This window comes from Hemicordylus capensis, chromosome 3 (genome assembly GCF_027244095.1).
Source record: "Hemicordylus capensis ecotype Gifberg chromosome 3, rHemCap1.1.pri, whole genome shotgun sequence".
In the NCBI taxonomy this organism is placed as follows: Eukaryota; Metazoa; Chordata; class Lepidosauria; order Squamata; family Cordylidae; genus Hemicordylus; species Hemicordylus capensis.
Genome location: NC_069659.1, coordinates 287,718,840 through 287,744,398, shown reverse-complemented (window position 1 = coordinate 287,744,398; position 25,559 = coordinate 287,718,840). Strand labels below are relative to the sequence as shown.

Genomic DNA, 25,559 nt, shown 5'->3' with positions numbered 1-25,559 from the left:
GGTCGGAGGAGGCGAAAAATATGAGATCCGAGTTGACTTCCCTCAGTCCTCCTCCCCTACTTCCCCTGTTGCTGGTCTCCAAGGAACTTTTCACCTCCCTCCGCGCGTTACCTGTTTCTGTGGCCAGTATGAGTCACATCGCGTAAGTTGAAGCCGCTGGTTCCGATTTGCTTTGCACAGTCTCTCCTGCATATAGCGCGTGAATAAGACGCCTAGGCATGCAAGTCATCCTCTAACCTCCCTGTGACCTGCTGGAGAGCAGTTTTCCTCCCGTGGGTCTCACGTGTGTGGGGCACGGCCTGGTTTCTGGTTACTCACCAGCGAAAGAAAGGCACTCTTGCACGTGCTCACGTGCACGCTTTGTAGAAATGAGAGGGCACGTCCAGACTCCAGTTAAAAACCAGCGTCGTTAACATGCCATGTCCTAAGCACCAGTAGACAACAAGTCTTCTTCTTTAACTTGAGGAAAAGACGCCAGAAAACTGCTGGGATAATGTCATTATCTCTGCCTAACTCACGGGGCTATGGAGCAAACGCATTATAAAGATAGCAGTAGCCGCAGTAAAAGTCAGATCTTAGTCAACCTCCAAAAGATTAGGAGGAAAGAAGCAGACCCAATCTCACAGGGGAGGGAGTTTCAAAGGATGGGGGCTTCTGCGGAGAAAGCCGCCAAACGAACTACACGCAACAGCAGCACACGCAGGAGGCCCCACTATACGATCTTGTCCATCAAGCAGGATTACCAACAGCCCCTTATTGGCAGGGATTGGACGTCCCTTTTTTCAGCCTCAAATTGTCTGTCCCTTACAAGATGTCACCTGCCCCTTATTTTCAGCTAATGAGAAGAACCTATGGCTCAGAACAAACCAGTTATTTTCACTAACAAAGAAATTATTAATAACCCCAACTCCTTCCCCTTCTTCCTCCCTACAAGAGAACTCTGTGGTTCTGGTGGGCTCCAGGCTTAGGGTTGCCAACGGTGTCCCCAGTATGGGAAATTAACAACAATATTAACATTAACAACCATCAATGATTGGCTAACTTGACATTATCCAGGTATCAGGATCATTAAAATCATGCAAGCAAATGACTATAGAGCTTGTGTGTGAAACCTTTTTTACTGGCTAACCGCGCTTCTCTTTATAGAAAACAAAATTACATCACATGCAGTTTGGCTAACCATGGTTATATCAATAAGCAGAGGATAAGCAATCTAAGTTGTAACTTATACTGTAGTTTAAGTTGAAAGTGGTAAAAACACATAGAGCACTCAGGCTACCAATTACTGATATGGGGGAAAGGGCAGATACCATGGCCGCAAACCATTTAGGGCTTTTAAACTATGACTAAAGGATATTTAGATGCTGTGACGTGTTTATACCTACAAATCATTCGGACAATGGTTTTCCCCATGACACTCTATGGATGTGAAAACTGGACTTTGAAGAAGCAAGATAGAAAAAGTATTGACGCTTTTGAACTTTGGTGCTGGAGAAGACTTTTGAGGATACCATGGACAGCCAGGAAAACAAACAAATGGATCCTAGAACAACTCAATGGAGAATTTTCACTCCAGGCACAAATGACCAGGCTCAAACTCTCATACTTCGGACACATGATGCAAAGACCCAGCTCCCTTGAGAAGTCCATAATGCTGGGGAAAATTGAAGGAAAGAGAAGAGGAGGATCAGCAGCAAGGTGGGTGGACTTCATTACGACAGCAATAAATGCACCAATGAGAGACCTTAAAGATCAAGTTGAAGACAAATCATCCTGGAGAGTCTCTTATCTATGTGGTCACTAAGAGTTGACACCAACTTGACAGCACTTAATCAATCAATCAATCAAAATATCACTACAAAGTAGAAGGTTGTGTTTATTAGTCTTTGTGTTGACTATCACTACTGTGGGTCAATGAAACAATACAATTGTGTTTGGGTATTTATCATATCCCTGAGCCTATCACAGTCAGAATACACACACTTACCTAGGAGTAAATCCCACTGAAATCAACATGTTTGGGGTCGTTGTAAAGCACATTTCCTCCCCAAGACCCAGGAATTATTGCTATCAATATCAGAAGTACCAGTTAGGCAAAAATAATGTGATGGGAGTGGGAGTAGTAGTCCCAGATCATACCTTTGGAGCCTGCATCCTTGGCACTGGATTTGCCCAAACTGAGTTTGCCCTTCTCTGCAACAGAGTTTTGCTATACTTGTATTATTTGGGGGGCTAACCGAGAATCACATTTAGGGTCAAACAAGAGTTTTTCCCAGGTCGAATTGGCAATGGTCTTGGAATGGAGGTCGCCTTCCTCTGCAAAAGGAGGATTGGTTCATTTGCTTGAATAGTCTTCTATTTGTTGTTGTGACAGCATCTTCAAGTCTGAATTTTGTAGGCTGATCTGCTGAGGGCTGGTGGCCCTGCACTTAGAAGCAGGTTGGACTAGATAGCTTCATGATGCCTTGTGTGATGGGAATCAAAAGACTGGCCCATTTGAGTTGTTAAATCCCTGGGTATTCAGGCTAAGCGGAGATGACATTTCTGCCCTGGACTTCTTTTCAATATGAATGCCTCTGTTTGAAGCTGCTTATCTGATTCTGGTGAGCGTGTTCATGTGTAACTGAAGAATGGCAATGCCACATTCCGATGTCACAGAAGCACCAACCAGCAGAATCTCTTGAGAACTGCCAGAAGCTGGAAGGCTGATGCTGATAACAAGACTTCCGACAGAATTGAAAATGCACATGTAAAAGCTAGAGCCAATGTGGATGGCAGTTGGGGAGGCACACACAACAAGGATTTATAGGATTGTCAGGATCCAGCTCTCTAGCCTGGTTTAGATTTTAGGGAGAAGAGTTCTGCAACCTTATCAAATTATTAAACTCCAGGAGTTACAAAGTACAGTACTAAGGATGCCAGATCTGTATTGTAATATTGGTCCACCCATTACATATTTACAGACCCTAAAAGGGCCTGAGTAGAAAAGAAGCTGTCATCTGCTTATAGCCTGTCAACTTGCCCTTGGGTCTAAATGGTTCTGTTTTAATCTAGGATCTTTGCAATTCCAAAAGAGACCTTTTATTGGAGACCTTGTCCACTAAGACTTGACTGCTAATACCTTACTCATATATTTTGCTTTATTAAGCACTGATCTTCTCTAGAGTCTTACACCCCAACAACAGACACCTCCTTCTTTATAAAACAAAAACAAAAGCCAAAATCTTGCTTGGTCTGTTCCTCATCCTGACTCTTATATCTTTATCCTTGAGTGTCAAAGCTTAACATATCTAGGATCATCTAAATGTACACACATGAAATGTAGTCTGCATCTTTCTTTCTCTTCAAGAAGCTTTTTATGGCTCAGAGCAGCAAATCAAGCAGTGGTGTGACTCCTATAGCACTATTGCTCCTGCAGCCACTGATCTCAAACCTGTCTTTGATATGAATACTTCCTGTGATTCCAGTTCTGAACTTATTATAATCTCTAACAATGGCAGTTCAAATTATTTGTATGTACAGAGTCCTAGGTTCTATCCCTGGCATCTTCAGTTAAAGGCTATCCGATAAGAAAGGGTGGAAAATAACTTGCTCTAAGTCCTGTGGTAAGCTGCATTGTCAGGCCAGGGAAAACTGATCGGGGTAGACCATGGATCTAATAAAGGCTATACATACGATTATTACCAGAGTGGGGAGCAGGTGGGGGGGGGGGGAAGCAAGGATGGACCTAGCTTCCCCCCAGACAATCAGTAGTTCCCTGTTCGGTGTGCTGCTGTGCACCCACATGATCCATGCTGCTCCCTGTTGGAGGCTAAGAAAATGAGTCCCGGCCTTCAGGAATCCCTAAATGCACCACACAAGCAGTGCGGTGCATTTAGGGATGCCCTCATGAATCGGGGACTCTAGGTGCACACTTAACCTTGTTGCACGGTGCATTGTGGGATATCCAGAGGCCAGGATGACCATTGTTAGAGGTTACAACAGGCCTAAGCCCTGATCTTCTCATGGGCTGCTACGGCAGCCCAGCCTTGGTTGGGCTGCTCATGTGCAGCACCAGAATCCACACAGATCCCGGTGCTGCCCACTTGCCTAACCCTACTCTGAAGCAAGTGGCCTGAGTGTACACAGAGACGAGTGCCTAGAGCACCTGTCTCACGAAGGTATTCCTCAATTCATAGTGCTCATGAATTGCATTGTGGGATATTTGGAGGCCGGGATGTCACGTCTCGGCCTCCGGAGACCTACACTGCAGTAAGCTTGGCTCATGCACCAAAGACAAGCTGAGCCATTGTCTGGGGGGAAGATAGATTGAACTCTCCCTTCCCCCCTGCTCACCCTCCCCACCTTGGTATTGGTCATGTGAACAACCTTGTGTATGTTCAGGCTGCGTGCAGCCTGAGCATACACATGACCCCAGTGCCAGCGTTAATGGCATGCTCACACCTTAACCCTGGCTAAAGGCCAGGGTTAAAAGTTGGGTTGGGCGGGAGGGCAGCACTCGGATCGGGCTCAATCCGAGCATTGCACACGAGCAGCCCAACTCAGGCTGGGCTGCCCTAGTTTGGGTTGGGCTGCTCTTGTGAATAGGCTTAATGTGTCATAATTAGGTCTTATGGTGTCATCTCTGGGTTTCTATTCATTGTCAGGGGCCAGTCCTTACCTGTGTCTCTAGAAATGTATCTGACAGGCAGTTACCCAAGAAAGGAGATTGACTGTCTGTCATCAAATACAACAGAGAAAGCTGTGAAAGTGACATTAACAAAAAAATCATTAACTCATACCTGACAATTTGTGGACGTGGGCCATCTCTTAGGAGCTCTGTTTCACCTATAGTCTAGTACCAATCACAATGGGGCATTTTTCCACTCAAAGATTGCTGCCCCTGATGCCAAAAATAGCAGAGAAGCTGTAGAGTGTGTGTGTGTGTGTGTGTGTGTGTGTGTGTGTGTGTGTGTGTGTGTGTGTGAAATGGTAGATCACCTGAACTTTACTAAAACATCAGTGCTTATGTTTCAAGATTCTTTAACTACACCAGACTTTGACAGGCTTTCTTTGGATCTAGGAGCCAGCCCAAACATTTAGGAGAGTCAGACAGCAGTCACCTGAAAAAATCACCAGACTTAATGATGGTCATTGTTGACAGATGCAGGCAGTACAGGTGAAACTCGAAAAATTAGAATATCGTGCAAAAGTTCATTAATTTCAGTAATGCAAATTAAAAGGTGAAACTGATATATGAGATAGACACATTACTGTACATGCAAAGCGAGATAAGTCAAGCCTTAATTTGTTATAATCTCAGAGTCAGCAATTGTGTGGGCGGCTGATCCGGCCACCCAAGACGCCCTCCCCATTCACTGCAACAAACCGGGTCTCACGGATCGTGAGACCCGGTCCTATGACTTTGTTAAATAACTCTGCCTATTAAATAACTCAGAAGGAGGTTCCAACCTCGAATTGGTATGTTAAAGGATGCCAAAGGACAGATAGTAACTGATTCAGAGAAGATCAAACAGAAGTGGAAGTATACTGAAAATCTGTACAGCAGGGACGTCAACATCCAAGATACTCTAGAAGATATTCCCTACTTGCAAGAACCTCTATTACAGGAAGATGAAGTTAGATCAGCACTCCAGTCATTACCAATTCGGAAGGCTACAGGAATTGATGGAATAGCTACAGAAATATGGCAGGCAACAGAAGAAGAATCAGTCAAGCCTCTAACCAAACTTTGTCGGCAAATCTGGAGAACTACACAGTGACCAACGGATTGGAAGAGGTCAGTCTACAAACCCATACCAAAGAAAGGAGACTTAAGAGATTGCGCAAACCATCGCACAATATTCTTAATTTCACATGCTAGCAAAATAATGCTCAGGATCATCCAATGCAGATTAGAGCCCTACATGGAAAGGGAAATGCTGGATGTTCAAGCTGGTTTCAGAAAAGGCCGAGGAACAAGAGACATCATTGCTGATACACGCTGGATAATTGAGAAAGCCAAAGAATACCAAAAAGAAGTCAATAAGTGCTTTATTGACTACAGAAAAGCCTTTGATTGTGTCGACCATGTCAAGTTGTAGAATATCCTTAGGAAAATGGGTGTCCCATAACATCTCATTGTTCTCATGAGAAACCTATACACAGGCCAGGAAGCCACAGTCTAGACGGAACATGGTGAAACAGACTGGTTCCAGATCGGCAAAGGAGTAAGACAAGGCTTTATACTTTCTCTTTATTTATTCAACTTATATGCTGAACATATACTGAGAGAAGCTGGATTGGAAGAAGATGAGTGTGGTTTTAAAGTTGGAGGAAGATATATAAATAACCTGCACTATGCTGATAACACATATGATAGCTGAGCATGCGGATGATCTGCAAGCTCTAGTGATGAAAGTCAATGAGCACAATGAAAAAATGGGACTATGAGTAAATGTAAAGAAGACTAAACTAATGACAACGGGTACAGCAACCAGTGTCAGAATTGATAATAAAGATACTGAAGTGGTAGGTAGCTTCTGCCTTTTTAGGGTCGACCATCAACAGTAAAGGATCCATCAGTCAAGAAATACATCACAGACTAGCGCTTGGTAGGGTTGCAATGAAGGCCTTGAAAAGGATATTTAGATGCCGTGAATTGTCTATGCCTACAAAGATTAGAATCGTTTGGACAATGGTTTCCTCTGCTCCCTTGAGAAGTCTATAATGCTGGGGAAAGTTGAAGGAAAGAGAAGAGGACGACCAGCAGCAAGGTGGATGGACTCGATTAATACAACAATGAATGCACCACTGAGAGACCTTAAAGGTTAAACTAGAACCAGGGGTCATCCCATGAAATTGATTGCCAGGAAGTTTAGAACCAACAAACTGAGGTACTTTTTCACACAACACATAATCAACTTGTGGAATTCTCTGATAGCCAACAACCTGGATGGCTTTAAGAGGGGTTTGGATAACTTCATGGAGGAGAGGTTGATCAATGGCTACTAGTCGGAGGGCTATAGGCCACCTCCAGCCTCAAAGGCAGGATGCCTTTGAGTACCAGTTGCAGGGGAGTAACAGCAGAAGAGCGGGCATGCCCTCAACTCCTGCCTGTAGGCTTCCAGTGGCATCTGGTGGGCCACTGTGTGAAACAGGATGCTGGACTAGATGGGTTTGGGGCCTGATCCAGCAGGGCTGTTCTTATGTTCTTAAAGGTCAAGTTAAAGACAGATCATCCTGGAGAGAATCTATCTATGTGGTCGCTAAGAGTCGACACCAACTTGACGGCACTTAACCAGTCAATCAATCAATTAAATAACTCTACTTTGAACACCACCTAGAGCTGTCTATACCGCCTGATATAGACATGTGATAGATCGATAGATAGACCGATAGATAGATAGATAGATAGATAGATAGATAGATAGATAGATAGATAGATAGATAGATATCCTAGTCCAGGTGCTACAGTTAAATTTCTAGATGCCATTGTCCCCTGATGCCTGGGGTTTGTCAAGCCCTGAATTATGCAACACACCAAGCCCAATTATGAAATCTCAGGAGTTAAAAATCTGGGGCAGCATCCAGACTAAACATTCCATCAATGTCGCTCCTTCCATTGATAGATGGATCCTTTGGCTTATGCAGGGATCTCTTGCATTAGCGCAACACTCTTTATGTTGACAGAAGGAATAATGCTGACTGGGTGCTTTGTCTGGATGCCACTCCTAGACCACTGTCAAGATAGTGCATAGTAAGTCATCCAACTCTAGTCAGATTCAGTTAACAGTTCAAAATGGGAAAGGGAGAGCACCTTCTTTTATTTGCCTTTCCTAAAATATTACAAGCACTCAACTGTGAGTGGCTCATGCACATTTAAATGGCTAGAACAACAAAAGAGTCTTGTGACACTTTAAAGGCTAACATGTTTACTTCATATGAAGTGGGCTCTAGTCCAAAAAACTGAAGGGGGAAAAAGCTAAATATGTCTTTCTTTAAATAAATATGTTCCTCTTTAAGGTACCACAAGGCTCTTGTTTTTGTTGCAGCAGACTAACATAGCTATCCCTCTAGAAGCAATCTGGAAACTAGATTGCCTTGCATTAAAAACCCAGAAGCATCCGAGTCTTTCCTGATTGCTGCTTCGGTGCTTAATACAGGGAAATCTGTGCATGTCAATGTGCATGCATCACACATGCATTTTGTCATTTGAAAACCGGCCAGGAATTAGCCCCTAATAACGAAGAGAAGGTGAACTGCCTGTTTCATCCAGCCATGTGTTTGCTTGGCTAGAGCTGGAACAAAGATTTGGTGAAAAGCTGATATTTGAGGGGGCTCCAAGAAAAGACTCCATCCCAGGAGTTTGAGTGTCTAGGGCTCCCCAAATTTATGTCTCCTTAAAATAGGGTGGAACTCTACAGTCTCTCTCAGTTGCTGGCTGGGCCAGTCCTTCCTAGGCCAGGGTGGCCATCAGCAGTGGGGGCCCTCAGGGCCCTCATAAGCAGCCCAAGGAATCCTTGTGCTAATGCCAGCCCTATTCCCACATCTGGAACAGATACAAGGTGGGCATCTACATCATGGGACATCCCAGGCCTCCTCCATCCCCATAACCTTGCCTGCCATAAGAGCATTATCACATCAGTATACTTGAAATAATATAGACAACAAGGACTAAACTTTTATTTCATATTGCTCTTCATCTTACTATGTTTCTCTCTTTTCCTTTTCAAGTACCTTCCCTGTCATCAATAAATTAATTCATTATAATTGGACATGAGATGTGTGTTTGAAGATGGAATATAGATCTGAAACAAAGTTTGGAGGGTTCCATCTCTTTGAAGACAGCTTGCAGCTCAGAGAGGCCACTCAAGCCAGTGATGAAGGTATAGTGCAGTTGGAAGCTTGCTTATGTTAGCTTTAGGCAGCAGCGGGGCTGAACTGACCTGGGGTAATGGAAGAGGGTGCATAAAAGGAGTTGCAGCAGTTGCTCTGTTCCAACAGTTTCTCTGCTTGAGCTTTTTCCTTTCTTGTTCCTGCCTTCCATTTTGTTGCTACAGCGTGTTCATTTTATGTCCAAATTAAGAAGGGTTCAAAGCAAGGAACAGGGCCATTAAAACATTGGTTTCAATTCCAATTCAGGTTCAACAGCATTTTTTAATTCTTTGTTTCAGTTCCAGCTCAGACACTGTCTTTAAAAATGGTGTGTTAAACAGTTAAAACTCTCAAACCAGTTTTGAATTGGTTTAGGATACATTTCATGATATGAAACTGTTTGGCCTGAACTGTAAATCTACAAAACGAGTTCAATGATAACTATTAACCTGGAAAAAAATTATTTTAAGCTGCTCATTGTTGAATTTTAAAATTGATTTTTAACACAAATAAAATAGATAACAGGATAGATTTGTAAGAAAATAATTTACATTAATGTTTTTATACCCCCTATCCTATAATTGCAGTAGAGCAACATAACATGATAATTGTTCCATCGTTCTTCTGGGTTAAAAAAATAAATAAATCTTAATTTGCCTGCAAACCTAAATAGAAATAATCAAGCAGAAAATATGCATTGAGTTTTCCATATGTCTGGGAAGGAAGAACCCTCTAATCATCAAGTCTTAGTGAGTGCCCAGAGGAGAAAAAGCTTTAGGCCCAGCCTAAAGGGATGGCAGACCTAGGGAAGGCCTCAACAAAATGATTATTAATCAGGTGTTCATATCCATCTCCCCTCCTCCCAACTCATTGGGGCTCTGTCTAAATATCCATCTCCCCTCTCAACTAGAACTCTACCCTAAGGTAACAAAAAGGAAAACTTTAGTAGCTTACCCTGCTTAGGATGAATGGTAAGGAAATAATAAAAGAAGCTTTCAGACCCCTGCAGCCTCATAGTCTAATGAGGCCTGGTGGCTGCTGGACAAAAACAACAGTCTATGAATGGGCAGTTTCTACTTGATTATCAGGCCTAGGCCCTACTGAACAACCTCTATTGGTCTTCCTCTGTTTCTTTTCAGATAATTTGCTGGCAAATATAATTTCTTTCATTTATAGCTGGAGCAGAGCGGCGCCCTTGTCACTCCTTGAAAAAGAATTTCTCAGTGCCAATTTATTGAATCATTTATTCTGAACTGGTTACCACTTTTTTTGTTGAGTGGTTCCATTCAGGTTCAAGTCAACTTTGCCATTTTAGATTCAGGTTCAATTCCGGTTCACTGAAAGAAACTCTCTGAACCAGTTTGTGGGTCCAGGTTGGGTTCAGCTCCTTGGTCCAAAGCAAGTAAAGTGGGCCCAGCCGAGTCTCCCTTCCTTGGCAAGGGCTCTGTGTGGACTTCGCTTTTGCACAGTTGGTTCAAAATGGACCTCCCAAAAAAGTGAACCTCCTCAGCTTCAGTAAGAATGTACTGAAGAGACCAGATCAGAGACAGAAGAGAGGGAATGAGAAAGAAATGGTGACTGTGGATGTAGCAGCAAAGGCTGCTGCTACATGGAGATGTCCGACTCTGACAGTATCCAGGACCCCAGAAAGTCCTGTCACCCTACATAAATAAACTCTACTTATACTGACATGTGCATCAAGAGTCCTATTTTACTCTCAAGCACACTAGGTCTGCAAGAATTATCCTTGCATGCATAGGAAAGTGCCTTATAGGAACATAGGAAGCTGCCTTATACAGTACCAAGTCAGACCATTGGTCCATCTCATTCAGTATTGCCTACCCAGACCGACAGCAGCTTCTCCAAGGTTGCAGACAGGAGTCTCTTTCAGTCCTATCTTGGAGATGCCGGCGGGGGGGGGGGGGGATGTTAGACCTTCTGCATGCAAGCATGCATGCAAGCATGCAGGTGCTCTTCCCAGAGTGGCCCCATCCCGTAAGGAAAATTTCTTACAGTGCTTACACGTGTAGTCTCCCATTCAAATGCAAACCAGAGTGGATCCTGCTTAGCAAAGGGGATAATTCATGCTTGCTACCACAAGACCAGCTCTCCTCCCATGAATACACAAATATGTTTCACACATGACATTTCCCCCACATGGATACAGTAAAGCCCATGTACAGAACATGTGCTTGATAATGTGTGAAAAGCACACATGCAGTTATGCATGCTTGAAAGCTGCAGCTGCTGGATATCTTCTTAATCAATCAGTCCACCTACCTGTTGTTTCCCCATCTGCAGAACAACCAGGGGCGTAGCTAGGGGAGAGGGGGCCTGTGTTCATCCCTCTCTCTGGTGGCCCCCTAGAGTGAGGGAGACAATGAAGAAAATAGGGAGGGATGGAACTGGAGGGCCCTCAGGAGCTGGGGGCCCGTGTTCTTTGAACCCTTTCGCTCAATTATAGCTACGCCCCTGAGAACAACACATATGCCAATCAGATATGTCAGGATTCATCATGCAGAATAAAGCTAGGTTTACTGTTTTACTGGGTTTGGTTTTTTTTTAACCTGGCTTACTTTGCACTTGGGGGTGGGGAACCTTTTTGTTACTATTAAACCTTAATGATATGCCAGAAGATTTTTTTAAAAAACATGCATTTATTTTAAGTGATTTAAAATATACGATTGAGCAATGTATCCCCCCACCCCAAGGCAGCAATCCTCATTAAGACAGCTGTGCCAGCTGTTGTGTCCCCTCTGGGGACCCAGCTGTGCCCATATGAAAAAGACTGAGAACATCTGCAACAACATGCAGCACTCCAATATCCACAGATTCCCTCCTGGACTGGATCACTCAAGTCTAGGAACCCACTGAGCAAAAGATGCCTGTGTATTAGTTTCCCTTCAGGCAGTAAAAGTTAATTATTCTTTGATTAATCTGTCTCTCAGGTAATGAAAGAGCAGTTATCACAGCCTTGAGCACACAGCACGCACCCAGCATCACTACATGCTTTCCTGCAGCCACACCTTATCCCTTCACCTCCCCTCACCTTACTCCAGGGCTCTTTCCCAAACAATTTGCCCTGAATCTATTCCTGCTTGCCTGCCTGCACTCTGGCACAAGCAGAGCCACGACTTCTGAGAACATGGTCCCCACTTGGTGCCATGTTGTGCATAATTAAAGCTTGCTTGGACGTGAATGCCAGGGTGTGTGTGTGTGTGTGTGTGTGTACATAGAGAGGAGGAGGAGGTGTTTCCAAACCATCAGAATTAATTCTCTCTGGGAGGGACAGGCTGCTCTGGAGCAAATTATTAGGTAGAGCAAGAAAGGCAGAGTCTTTTATGAGACCTTGGGCAGCTTCTTTTGAGGTGCCAATCTGGGACCCCTTCACATTAGAATCTATTGCACGCATGACATTGTTCACACAGGGCCCTCAGCTGTAAGCGTCGAGTGCCATGCCTCTCATTCTGGCAGGAGCTAGCACAGGTAATACCAGCCTGTGTGCTGTTCTGTGTTGTGTTTAATTTGCTAAGCAGGGAAGTTTTACTGATGAAAGTGATAAGCATCCATTTCTCTAGCACAGAGAGGATGTAATAACAGCGATAACTCCTGCCCTTCACTCCTGGGATATGAATGCTTCTTCAGCTCTTAATAACTCAACCTTGCATTAGCACATGCACGCCAGAGTGCAGGCTGAGGCAGGCATGCATACACATAAACATACACACAGCCATCAACCACCTTCACAAGTATCAAATTGCTGCCCCAAATCCATGCCTGCTCCTGGCTCCCACCACTGCTGATCAAAGGAATTCTGCACTGTTTGGGGTAGGTGCCGCTGGCACCTCTGTGAGGCTCTACTGAGACTCCTGCAGCCCACAGCCATCATGGCCATCACCACCCCTTACCAGCTGGTCACAGCCAGAATGATATGTCATCTGCTTTTGTGTCCACATCTTAAATAGGAATATAGGAAGCTGCCTTATACTACCAAGTCAGACCATTGATCCATCTAGCTGAGTATGACTGGCAGCGGCAGTGGCTCTCCAAGGTTTTAGGTAGGAGTCTTTCACAGGCCTACCGGGAGGTGCCAAGGAGTGAACCTGGGACCTTCTGTATGCAAAGCATGCATCTTCTAACCTAAAAACAAGCACAGTACTCTCTCCAGTGAAAGCGAGTCCTGCCATTTGGAGTTTCTGGGAAGTAAGTTGTCACCAGCACAGAACTGATGGATCACTTTCACCCCATACACTTATTTTGTTTGTTATTTGCTGTAAACCGCCCAGAGACATACATTTGGAGTGGTATACACATATACTCAATAAAATAAATAAACATTGTCAACTGCAGGCACCCATAACTGCAGGTCCTACACAGGAGGAATTTGGAGGTTGCCCTTTGAGCTTTTGTGCCTCTATTGGGTTTATAAGGTAGCTGCCAGGCTGGGATAAGATAGCCCAGTACTCTACCTTTGGCAGTGGCCAACGTTGCATCCAAAATAATAGAAACACCTGTTGGGCTACCCCAGAAATCCTGGGCATTGGGCTCACATTGAGACCGCACGATGCAGAGAGTGAGAGTTAATGGGATGTTAACATAAGAACATAAGAACAGCCCTGCTGGATCAAGCCCAGGGCCTACCTAGTCCAGCATCCTGTTTCACACAGTAGCCCACTAGATGCCTCTGAGAAGCCCACAGGCAAAAGCTGAGGGCATGCCTTCTCTCCTGCTGTTGCTCCCCTGCAACTGGTATTTACAGACTAGTAGCCATTGATAGACCTGTCCTCCATGAATTTATCCAAGCCCTTCTTCAAGCCATCCAAGCTGGTGGCTGTCACCACATCTTGTGGCAGATAATTCCATGAGTTAATTATGTGTTATGTGAAAAAGTACTTACTGTTTCTGGTCCTAAATTTCATGGCGATCGGTTTCATGGGATGACCCCTGGTTCTAGAGTTATTCAAGAGAGAGAGAGAATTGTATGTTACATAGAACTGTCAGCGTCTGAGTCTTTCTTCGGTGTGTACGAACCTTCACTTTAAAATGGGAGCTGGTGCTACATGAACATCCAGCTTCTGGCACAGCAAAAGGCATGCAGCACCTGACACCTCTGGCTCCCACGGCAGTGCCAAACAAATACTGCTGGTTCCTGTGTTGCACTTGCTGCTGAGGGAACCCTGCTGTTGCTGGGATTGATTTTCCCATTACCTTTTAATGTTGCATATTAAAGGCATATGGATCCACTCCGTTACTGCTTGGCTTTATTAGCTTCCGGCGGGGTTGAACTGGCATTGCTGCAACTTGCTAGGGCTGGGTAGCAAGGGTGCTGTGGGGCAGGAGTGGGCACTGAGCTGGATGGGGAGGGAAGTGGGGCTTGTGCCATGTAGTCAGAGAATCCACCCGTGGGAATGTCTCTGGCACAAAGACTTGAATAGATCAACAAATTGATTGAAACTGAGGGCCAGACCAAAAAGATGTGACCGCAGCAAATGCCAAATCCCTACAGTGGGGTGGGGTTGGAGTGTGTGTGTGCGGGGGGGGGGGGGGTGCTTTAAAGCACAGCATGGATTGGTGGAAGAGGGAAGAAAACCTGCCTGGGAAATTGGACATTCCATCTGTTAACTGGTTTAAGGGTGCAATATCTGTAAAACCAGCATAGGCGGATGAACGCTGGGGGAATGAGGGGGAAGTAACATACCACACAGCTGCAATTGGCTAGCAAGCCCTTGCTGTGACTACTGGGGAATGGAGAGAGAAATTGCTGACCAGAACTTTCCTATGGCGCACTCCACTCTTAGCCACTGCTAAGAGAAGAATATGATTTGGTGCAATGCAGGAATTAATCAGAGTCAAGGTTCAGCAGGGTTATGCCCTGGTTCCCATTTTCAGTACCACGGGCTAGCCCAAGAACATTTGACGTAATTTTAAAAAGTGTCACTGGTCATGTGCAGAGTACCTTTCCATCACACATGGGTAACTACAATGCCCCCCCTCCTAGGTTTAGGATCTGAGGATAGAGCAGGAGGCTATTCCCACGATCAGCCGAAATCAGGCTAGGGGAGCTTCCGAGGGCCACGCGGCCCCCGATCCTCCCAGGCCCCGCTGGCTCCGTCACGGAGCCGGCAGACCTGTGGGCAGCTGATCCAGCCGCCCAGGGCTCCCGCCCTGCTCGTCTGCTCGCCCCGCTCTCTCCGCTTACCTTCCTCACTGATCGTGAGACCCGGCTTCAGATGTATTTTATTATTTTATTTATTTGTTTGTTTATCATATTTTTATACCGCCTAATATATACGACTCTAGGCACTGTATGAAATGTAAAAACAATATAAATGTCACAGATTAAAATCCACAAAGCAGAATAAAAACAATAGCATAAAACAGTTATTAAAACAAATTATTAAAATTAATTCTAATTAAAAGCCTGAGAGAACAGGAGAGTCTTGAGGTTCTTCCTGAAAACAAACAGAGAAGAAGATGCTCTTATTTCAGCAGGGAGCATATTCCAAAGCCCCACGGCAGCCACAGAGAAAGCCCGGTCCTGGTCTGCCACCAAATGAGCTCTCAGGCAGACCTTTCCAGGCAGGATGAGACCCAGGCCTCTGCCCTTTTAATTAAGCACACAAAATTAAGCCAGAGAAAATACTGTTCTTGTAACCTTCTAAAGCCAGGACAGATCCATCCTCAAAGTCTGACACTTCTCAAGATAGACTAGCAGGTAAACAGATATGGAAAAGTGCAATTGCCCTCCACCCTCAGTACAAATCTGGTCCTTACCACGGTTCCACCACGGCTATGACTAGGGAATCCAGCAAAGCTTCTTGAGCCCTTACAGAGCACATCCCATTGGCAGCCATTCCTGGCCTAGAAAGAGCTCTCACCCCGCGCAAATTCCCCATGCGTTTGCTGGCGCCACAGCAGGAAGAGTGAGAGCATGAATCGTGGGGAAGTGACCCTCCACACAAGTAATCAATAGAGGGAGCCCCGGTCATTCCACCGTCAGATTATTATTATTTTCTTATGCATGTGTGCACAGGAGATTTATCACCGAGGCTGCCACGGCAAAATCAATTATTCATGTTATAAATTAGAAAATGATTTATGGCATCAGGAGGCGAAGGGAGTGGCAGGGAGCCCAGGCCTTGCACAAGACACAGCAAGTGTAGGTATGTCTTGCTCCACCTACTTGGGATACCCTCCTCCTAAAAAGGCTCCCAGCCCTCTGGCTACCCTGATGCACACGGTACCTTCTGGTGGCCAAAAGATGGTTTGCAGCTCTTTTTCTCAGTGAAGCTCAGTTTAAATGAGACACCAGTTATAAAAGAAAAACGCCCCCATTCAACATTCCATTGCAGCCAGCATCGTCTTTAAACAGTTGCCTCGCATCTGCGTGCATCATTCACATGCCAGAGATTTGTGACCCAGGTGGCTACTTTGTTGATGTGCTAATGATGCACACATAGAGATTGAGTGCCTGGCCTGAATGAGATGCCAGTTACAAGAAATGCTACACTGGTACTACATGTACATACAACATTTCTTACATGCTGGCACCACATTCAAATCAAGTCCAGTGGTCAAACTGCATGTTACTTTAAACATGCAAGTTGAGCTTCCCCGGCTTGTTTCTAAACCAAAACAGCAGGTGTGGATCAAGAGAGACAGCAGTACAGAGAGGGGCTTTACCTCTTGCCTCTGCTGCAGTCCCAATCCAGATCAGGGGCCATCTGCACCAATGCGTTTATCCTGGAGGAAGCTCCTACTGGCATCTTCATGTCTGAAGACAGAATCATCAGGACCACATTGTATGGGATAGCCACTCTTAAGAGGTTGGGCCCCCTGCCCAGTAACAGAAGCCCTTTGCACAAAGGTGGGACTGGGAGACCCTTTCATTTGCTGTTGCAGCAAAGGTATTGGTCCCTTCAAATGGGAGCAAAGAGGCACCTTTTTAAAGTGGTCATCCTCTTATTTAGCAAGGGGAGAGCAATTGGCCCTACCCACCCACAGCATAGCATCCTTCCAGTGGCTGTGGCTAGTGTCTATCATATGTTTCTGCACTAGGGAGTTTCTTCTAAGCTTCCAAGTAGTAAGGTCAGCTCTGCTCTGAAATGCTACCACAGTCCCATAAACAGTCCATGGGGCTGTGATTAAATATATGAAGCTGCTTTATATGAAACCAGACCATTGGTCCATCTAGGTCAGGATTGTCTTCACTGACTGATAGCAACTCTCCTGAATGTCAGACAGGGATCTTCCCCAGCCATACCAGGGGATGCCAAGGGTTGAACTTGGGGCCTTCTACATGCCAAGCAGATGCTCTACCACTGATCTAGACCTCTCCCTGAAATATAAATATGGTACTATAAAGCTGTCTTATACCAAGCTGGACCATTGGTCTGTCTAGGCCAGTATTATATATATTCAGGGGCATCAGAAGGTTGGAGGTGCCCCCCCTTCCCGCTGCCTTCATTCTCTGCTGCTGCCACTTACCTGTTTGGGCATCAGGGCACAGACATATCACCCTCTCCCAGCTGGCAACTGCTTTGTTTGCCAGTTGGCTGCTTCCTTTCTCTCTCTTACTCACGAGAAGAGGGCAACAGGCAGTGTGCCCATGCTCTGATGCAGGTCATGCCTTCTGTGTTGGCATGCTGGCACAAAGGGTGTGGCCAGCCTAAGAACATGGACACACCCACCTGTCGTCCTCTTCCCAGCTGGCAAGCACTGACTTGGGTGTCTGGGAGAGCTAGGAGCCCTCTCAGGAGGCCCCCAGATACTGGGGGAAATGTGTCCCTCAAAGTTCAGTGGCGTCTATGCTACAGGATATGCTGACTGGCAGGGGCTTCCCAGGTTTCCAGATGTGGGTTTTTCTTTCCCAGACCTACTTGGCAATGTCAAACACTGCATCTGGGACCCTCTGCATTCACTACCTCTGAGCTAGGGACCCTCTCATAAGGCAGGTGAGGACTCTGGATTCAGCATGAGGCATGCCTATTGCGGACGACTTGGGTGGAGGATTCACCACGAAATCTCTAGAATCAGAGTGGCGAGAGTTGCCAGCCCTACAGAACTGGCCTAGGAATCTGCATCAATCTCCAGGTGGCTAATGAAACCAATCCTAGAGAGGTTAATGGCTTGATGGTCGGTGTGTTGGGGGTGGGGATATCTGGGAATAGCTTCAGTTGGGGTGGGCTACTCTAAGAATGACCTTTCCGAGAGCCCTTCAGGGATGGGAGGCTTAAAGTTCCCTGGGGAACAAATCTCTTCCTGTTGCTATGCAAGACCACTGGGAGCATTGCAGGAATGTCCGGGTTAATACAGAACAGAGCTCCTGAAGACCCCGGTAAACCTGAGCAATTCAGCCTGTACCTCAGGACCTCCTGTCAGTCCAACCATGGACACTTCTCTGGCTTTAGCAGCTGTTTCCATAGCAGCAGCAGAGTATCAGATTGTAACCAAGTTCCTAAGGCAGACCGTCTCCCGCCCCCCCACCGCCCCGCTGCCACCCACCTCAGCATCCAGAGCACTGAGCAGCTGGGGACGAAAGCAACAGTAGCTCCAGTGAGTCTCTGCTGTGCCTCCCCATTTACAAGCCCTTGTCCCTCTCTGAACAGATTCTCCCATTCCTGATGCAAGCTCATTCAACCAGCACTGCTTTGCCTCTGTGGGATCCCAGGAAAAGTTCAGCATGAATCAGCATCCAGGCAGCAAATAGTACATAGGACTGGAGTCAGAATGAGAATTTCTAAATGACCACTCCAGGGCAGGATGACACCACAAATCTCTCACTAACCCCTTTTTTGTGCTCAGGCGGAGCTGCATGATGCTCTCTAACATTCAGACAGAAGGGCTGGCTTTATGGAAATGCCCTGTCAGGCATTGCAGGGCAGGGAAGGGGAGGGCAGGGAAGGGGTGGGGTGGGGAGGGGAGGGGAGGGCAGGGGAGGGCAGGGCAGGGGTGGGGAGGGGAGGGGAGGGCAGGGGAAGGGAGGGGAGGGGAGGGAGTTTCAACCCTGCACCTACCCTCACCAGATGCTGAAGAAAACATTCATTGAATTTACAGAGCTAATTATGTCCCATAACAGTATCTCCTGTCCTGTTGCAAACATAGTCTAAAGGAGGGTGCAGGGGAGTGTCATGACCTCCCCAATTGCATAGGATGGTTAAAACCAATTACTCAGTCCCTAGATAACCTTGGGCCACTGGGACACCGCCCCCCCCCACACCCACGCACACACACATGCACACATGAGAAGAACCAGGGGGACCTGAGCCAGCAGCTCCACCACAACCTAAAGATACAGCTGTGCCTTCATCCACTGATTCAGTGAAAGTGACTGAGGTCCCACCAGAGAGCCAGCGTGGTGTAGTGGTTAGAGTGCTGGACTAGGACCGGGGAGACCCAAGTTCAAATCCCTATTCAGCCATGAAACTAGCTGGGTGACTCTGGGCTAGTCACTTCTCTCTCAGCCTAGCCTACTTCACAGGGTTGTTGTGAGGAGAAACTTAAGTATGTAGTACACCGCTCTAGACTCCTTGGAGGAAGAGTGGGATATAAATGTAAAATAATAACAATAACAATAACACCTGTCAATAATAATAGTAATAATAATAATAATAATACCTGTCAATAGCACCTGTCTGACTGTGTAAACAACAACAACAACAACAACATAATAGTAGTAGTAATAGTAGTAGTAGTAGTAGTAGGACTGCCACCACCGTGTCACCAAAACCAATGCCTAAGAAATCAAGCAAGGTAGACACAGAGCCTTCCCTGGAGAAGAGGCAGCGCCAGTTTCCTCTGCCTGGGCAGCACCCATAAAAACCAGCTGTCTCCTTCAGGACACCACTAGAGCAACATTTTGGTAGTGCTGCATTACCCAGCCCCCTAGGACCCCGCTTGGCTCTAGCCAAGGTGCTGACTTTCTGCACTAGGAGCTGTCCATGGTGCTTATGCATTCCTTCCTCAGCTTACCTCTGAACAAGATAGCAAGAGGAAATAGCGTTGCCTACACTCCAGGTCCACATGGTGAGAGGGCTCCTGTGCTTTTAAGTGTTGCTTTCCCCATCGTTGATTTGCACTGTTGGGAAAAGCTGCTGCTACTGCTGCTGCTGCTGCTGCTGCTGCTGCTGCTGGTAGTGGGAGAACTTTACCTTTTGTGCAGCACTGGTCCTAAAACACTCAGAAGTAACATCCATTGGTTTCAATGGTACTTGCATCCATAAAGTATGTGAAAAATAGTTGCCTTAAAAGTTTAAGAGATCTCTAAGAGTCTAAAACTGGCAGCTCCACTTTTCTCAGTGCTGTGTGAGTCCCTTGAGCCTTAGTAAAATACAGGACTCCTTAAGCTTGCCCATGACTAGGGCTGGCATCTGGAAATTCTACTGTGCCTCTATACTGATGGCTTCAACATAGTACAGAAGGCCCTATGTGCAGCACATGGTGTTTGATTCAGCCTTGTTTTGGCTTCTGGCACTGTTTGCAGTCTCTATCCCCTTGTTGTCTGTTGATCTATAACTGCAGCTGGAAAGACCACAGGGACCTGGTGAGTGAAAGGGTGAGCAACAGAGAGAATGGAGCTGTCAGAGTCTTGCGGTGCCATTTGAGAAGGCCTTTCATGTCCAGCCATCGCCCCATAATGCAACTGGAGCCCCTCTTCGTGGAGAAGGTTCAGCCACGAGAAAATATCCAGATCAAAATTTTCCAAAACAAGGAACGGTCTGGAGCTGTGTTGTCAATTGTACAGAATTAGTCCTGAAACGGTGGTTATGTTCCATGCAGCAAATCATGTTCCAGAAAAATTGGATCCGCTTTTGAAATTCAAGTAGCTATTGAAATATGGGACACTAGAGCCCTGTTCCGGTGTTATAAAAATGCGGACACTGTGCATTCGCAAAAGCGTGCTCTGAAACCCCACCGCTGCTGACATGCTCAGAAGCTCCACCCTCGCCCCACCCCCCACCGTCCATTTGTTTAAAGCATTTTTCTGCAAAGACAAACATTGTACTCCTGGACAGATTCTTCCCATGATCAGAACACTAGCAGAACAGGAAGGATCTATCCATGAGTACAACATTTTTGTCTCTGGAGACAAATGCTGTAACCGTGGGCAGTGGGGCAGAGGGAGCTTCTGAGCACATCAGTACAGCCTCAGGGCTTCTGAGAGCACTCCCAAGGATTCTGATCAGTGCCCCTGCTTGTTGTAATGTCTGAAGACAACTCCCCACATTCAGGTCCAAAGCTCTCTATATAGGAGAGTCCTTTCCCGCACAAACATGCCAAGTAAAAATTACCTCCAATATCTCCCTGCTATTGGAGGTGAGACAGGCAGTGACTGGAAAGAAGCTTTTTAGTTATGGCACCCCTTCTTTGGAAATCTCTTTTACGGGGCGGCTCACCTGGCACTGTCTCTGCTTTATTTTTGTGCCTGATGAAGTCCTTTTTTATTTACCCAGGCCTTTCAGGCCTTTTAGGTGTATATCATCTGTGGGGGCGCAGCGGAGAAGCAGCTTGCCTAGAGTGCAAGAGGCTGTTAGTTCACATCCCGCCGGTGTGCTTCCCAGACTGTGCCTAGTAAATATATTTGTAGTCACCTATATTGGACAGCAGCGACATAGGGAGGTGCTGAAAGGCATCATTTCATACTGCATGGGAGAAGGCCCTGGTAAACCACTCCTGTATTCTACCAAGAAAATCACATGGACTGTGATCGCTAGGAGTCAACACCGACTTGACGGCACAATCTTTCTTTTTTCCTTTTAGGTGTATGCTGTGCTGGAATGTCTTTGTTCTGTTATTTTATTCTTTTGTCTTATTGTTTTGTATTGCTGCTGATATTTATATTTTGATCCAATGTATGCTGCTCTGAGAATCTTGTTGACTGAAGAGCCTGGTAAGCCACGTTCTAAATAAATAAATGTTTGAGGTGAGTGGGTGGGGATCTCCATTGGCAGGACTTAGTTTTGTGCCAACGAGTCATAAGGGAGCTCATTTTCAGCCATTGTCTCTGTGCCTGATGTGAATAGCCCCTCTTTGCACCCTATTCAGGAGAAGGCAAAAGTGTCAGAGCAATGGCAGCAATTTCACACTGGAAACTGCAGCCTGCGATTTTTAGACCAAGATCAGGCACTCAATAAAGAGGGCTGTTCATCATCTGCAGTGTTGCATATAATGAGTTTCCTGCAAAAACTCATGCCACAATAAATGTGATAGCCTTTAAGATGCCACAGGACTCAAACTGTTTTCATCATCTGCAATTGTGCTTGTGCAGTTTTATGTGATATCTAGTCCCTTACACAGAGTTTGGATCCCTGACAATCATAGCTTTTTCTTTTTCTTTTTTGTTATAGTCCTAGCTTTCATAGCTGTGAAGATAAGACGTTAAAATGTACAAGCTCCCCCTCTGTCCTGTCCTCCTCTCAGTCTCTAACCATGTTGTTTGTACTCATATACCCCTCCGTTGACCTTTTTTTGCCAATGCTGCTCTTCCAGCAAGCACAGTACTCCACATCAAAAGGATTCCACATGTGGCAGCACCTTAAACTGATCATCTTTCGGCAAAACAAGCATATTTTCATACACTGGGCAATATTCAGACTAAGGTAGTCCTGTTTAGGTTCTACGGAAATTAATGGGACTTGTTAGTCATGGACAACCTGCTTCATTGATTTCCAGGATATTGAATCAATTGCATTGGTTGCCACTATTGTTTTGAGAACCGAATATTCATTTTCTGGGAGCAGAATAGGGGAATCCTTAGTCCTTTTAAATGCTTTCAATTTAATTTTCATTTTGCAAACAAAATATAAATAGGTCTAAGTAATAGATAAGCTTAGGCCTACATATGTCTCGCTCTCCTCCTTTTCACCAAATCAAATATGAGATTCTTAGAAAGCTGAATTCTGTGTTTGTTCTGCACTACTCCTGAGGAAGCACAGCACACATACATCCCTGCCTCCAAGATACAGTCAGGATATGGATCCACTTACCTCACCTCCCAGCAGAGAAAATGGGAGCAGCAGACATCATAGACAGTTATACACAAGAGGTCCAATTTAACAGACAATCTTAAAGAAGGACTCCAGTGCTGTGGCCAGACCCAATCAGCTGCTTCTGTGGGTATAAATTCCAAACTAGAGCTCAGACCTTTCCCTCCAAATATCCCAAATCCTGGAGCTGAATTCAACATTCTGCATCTATTTAAAAGGAGGCCTTTTCTTTTAACAGATATACCAGCTACAAGTTTGATGTAGTCATAGCAAAGCAAGCCAACGTACAGCAGAGAGGGGTGAAAGATGATGGCAGATTGTGAGCAAAGATCCCAAATCAGGTTGTTGAGTCTCCCCTCCCTATCCCAAAGATTTGTTATAACCCATATATTGGAGTTTTGTTGTTGCTGTTGTACTTATTATTACATAAATGTCCATGGCACTTGCATTTATGTTCTTATATTCTAGTCTTCCTCCAAGGAGCCCAGAGCAGTGTACACGGTTATGTTTATCCCCACAACAACCCTGTGAGGTTAGTTAGGTTAAGAGATAAGTGACTGGCCAAGAGTAACCCGTGCGTTTCATGGCTGAATGGGGCTTTGAACTTGGGTCTCCCCAGTCCTAGTCCAACACTCTAACCACTACACTACACTGGCCACATAACAATGAATCCCTGCCCCAAGGCAATTACAATCTGCACTGAAAAGGGTGGGAAGGCAACAATGTAAAGGAAAGGAATAGGTGAGCCAAGGTAAGAGGTTTAGAGCAGCTTGGAGTGTGCACATTCCACTGACAGGCTAGGGTGGCCTAGTTTCCCTTCTTTCTCCTAATGCTAGGGACTGGGAAGGCAGCATGCCTGCACAAGCATTCATTCCTGCACTTTCCTGGAGGCCACAGAACGTTTCCTCTTCTTGCAGAGATGTGTGATTCATTGTCAGCGTAAAGAGGTACGCATCCCCCGGCTAGTTCAAGTGATCACCTCCGCGCTGAGCTCCCCATTCCTCTCTAACAGTGCACTGCCTTTGGGGGCTCCTGGGCTTGGTACCAACTGGTGGAGCTCGAGCAGAATTTGTGAGCAAGGCTCACTGTCAGCGTCTCCAAGTAACAACACGGCAAGTCCGTCCCCAGAGCTTCTTGGCGGAACGCAGACGTGATGCTGCTGAGCCAATTCAAATTGTGCCTCTGACCTTGCTGCAGAAAGGGTTAACCCCAGAGCTCCTGGCACATGGGCAGATGGGAGCAGCAGCTGTGTGGAAACAATCTAAAAAGATGTGCGGAGGAGCTGCAGCTCCGGGTTCTTCTAGCTCCATGGCTCCAAGCAGCTCCCTTGCATGGCTGGGTTGGGCTGGCCTCGACGAGAGACAGCAGCCAGGATCAGAGAACTGTCCAGCACACGAAAAGAGCCACAATCCCCGTGAAAGTGTGCCTGGAGGAGACTGTGTGAGGCAGACCAAGCAGAGAGCTGCACCGCTCAAAATCTGCTGACAGTTCTGATTCAGATTCATCAGTATATTTTAGCTCCCTGTTTCAGAGGGTAATTTTAAACAGTAGTTCAGTAGCTGATTCAAAATAAAAGGTTTGATATTTAATTTATTAATTTGTTTGTTTGTTTGTTTATTCAATTTTTATACCGCCCTTCCAAAATTGGCCTTCCAAATATGACACGTGTGCTGCCATGCTGTGCCCCAGCTGGCACTTAGCATAAATGGCACCTCATGCCTAGATGCAGCAACGGCTTCCTCCTGTCTTCTTGCCTTTTGGTGGGCAAAGAAACATGCTGGAGAGACCAGGGATGATGGGAGCATCTCTGGCAACTGCATGCGGTATTCAGGAACATTTGCAAACTGGAGGGGACACTTGGAAAGCTACCTTGGCAAGTTGGAAGGAAGATGCTATCAAGAGAGAAAGCTGAGACTGCCCTTCCAAAGCAAGCGGGGGGAGCTGGGCTTGCAGTAGCAAACATGAGTGGTCCCCTTGCCTTGGCTAAGCAGGGTCTGCCTTGGTTTGATTGCAATCACATGGTGGGTGATTACAAGTGTGAGCGCTGTAAGGTATTTTCCTTAGGGGATGAGGCCATAGCTCAGTGGAAGAGCATCTCAGGTTCACTCCAGGAAGGACTGGGAGAGACTCCTTGCTTAAACCTTGGAGAGCTGCTGCCAGTCAGTGTAGACAATATTGAGTGAGATGGACCAACAGTCTGATTCTGTATAAGGCAGCTTCCTGTGTTCCAATGTAAAGCAGATTCCAAATCCCCCTTTTTACTTGACAGCAATAGCCTGCCCTGACATGGAGATTGATTGATTGATTGATTGATTTTTACATGTATATCCCTCTCTTCCTCCAAGGAGCCCAGAGTTGTGTACACAGTTATTCTTATCCTCACAACAATCCTATGAGATAGGTTAGGCTAAGAGATAAGTGTCCCAGTAGATAAGTGCCCAGAGTCACCCAGTGAGTTTCATGGATTTCATGGGATTTGAACTTGGGTCTCCCCAGTCCTAGTCCAACACTGTAACCACTACACTACTCTGGTTCTCAATGCTGGCTTTGCTTGTGGCACTTAGAGCAGGAATGCACGACATAAGCTGCATACAACTTACAGAAACCTTTGGAGAGTGGCACAGCCAGGAGGCATGTGAGCAGCAGGGAGGGAAACTACCCGGCTTCTCCCTCCACCACTGAGCCTCATGAAAGATTGATTAGCACCAAATGGATCTT

General features: G+C 45.9%; 1 protein-coding gene and 1 long non-coding RNA gene across 6 annotated transcripts in view; one reads left to right on the top strand and one right to left on the bottom strand.

Annotated features, from left to right (window-relative positions):
• R3HCC1L (R3H domain and coiled-coil containing 1 like) overlaps window positions 1-9,894 on the bottom strand; it is a 50,540-nt gene extending 40,646 nt beyond the window's left edge. For 2 of the 4 annotated variants that reach the window (XM_053309813.1, XM_053309823.1), the window contains exons 1-2: window positions 9,811-9,894; window positions 8,928-9,035 (exon numbers count right to left, since the gene is read on the bottom strand). In XM_053309813.1, coding sequence (XP_053165788.1) covers window positions 8,928-9,035; window positions 9,811-9,871 — 169 coding nt within the window. In that variant the 5' untranslated portion in view covers window positions 9,872-9,894. Of the gene's footprint in view, window positions 1-111; window positions 324-8,927; window positions 9,036-9,810 lie in introns of those variants that run through there. The other 2 variants (XM_053309815.1, XM_053309818.1) reach the window with 2 other exon arrangements.
• LOC128350924 (uncharacterized) lies at window positions 4-24,434 on the top strand. Of its 2 annotated transcripts, XR_008319513.1 has the most exons (4): window positions 4-142; window positions 8,716-8,867; window positions 21,616-21,745; window positions 23,080-24,434. It is a non-coding gene; the product is annotated as an uncharacterized LOC128350924 (long non-coding RNA). The 2 variants fall into 2 exon arrangements; XR_008319512.1 differs by lacking the exon at window positions 23,080-24,434 and having other exon boundaries at window positions 21,616-22,079.
• Window positions 24,435-25,559: the final 1,125 nt, after the last annotated feature.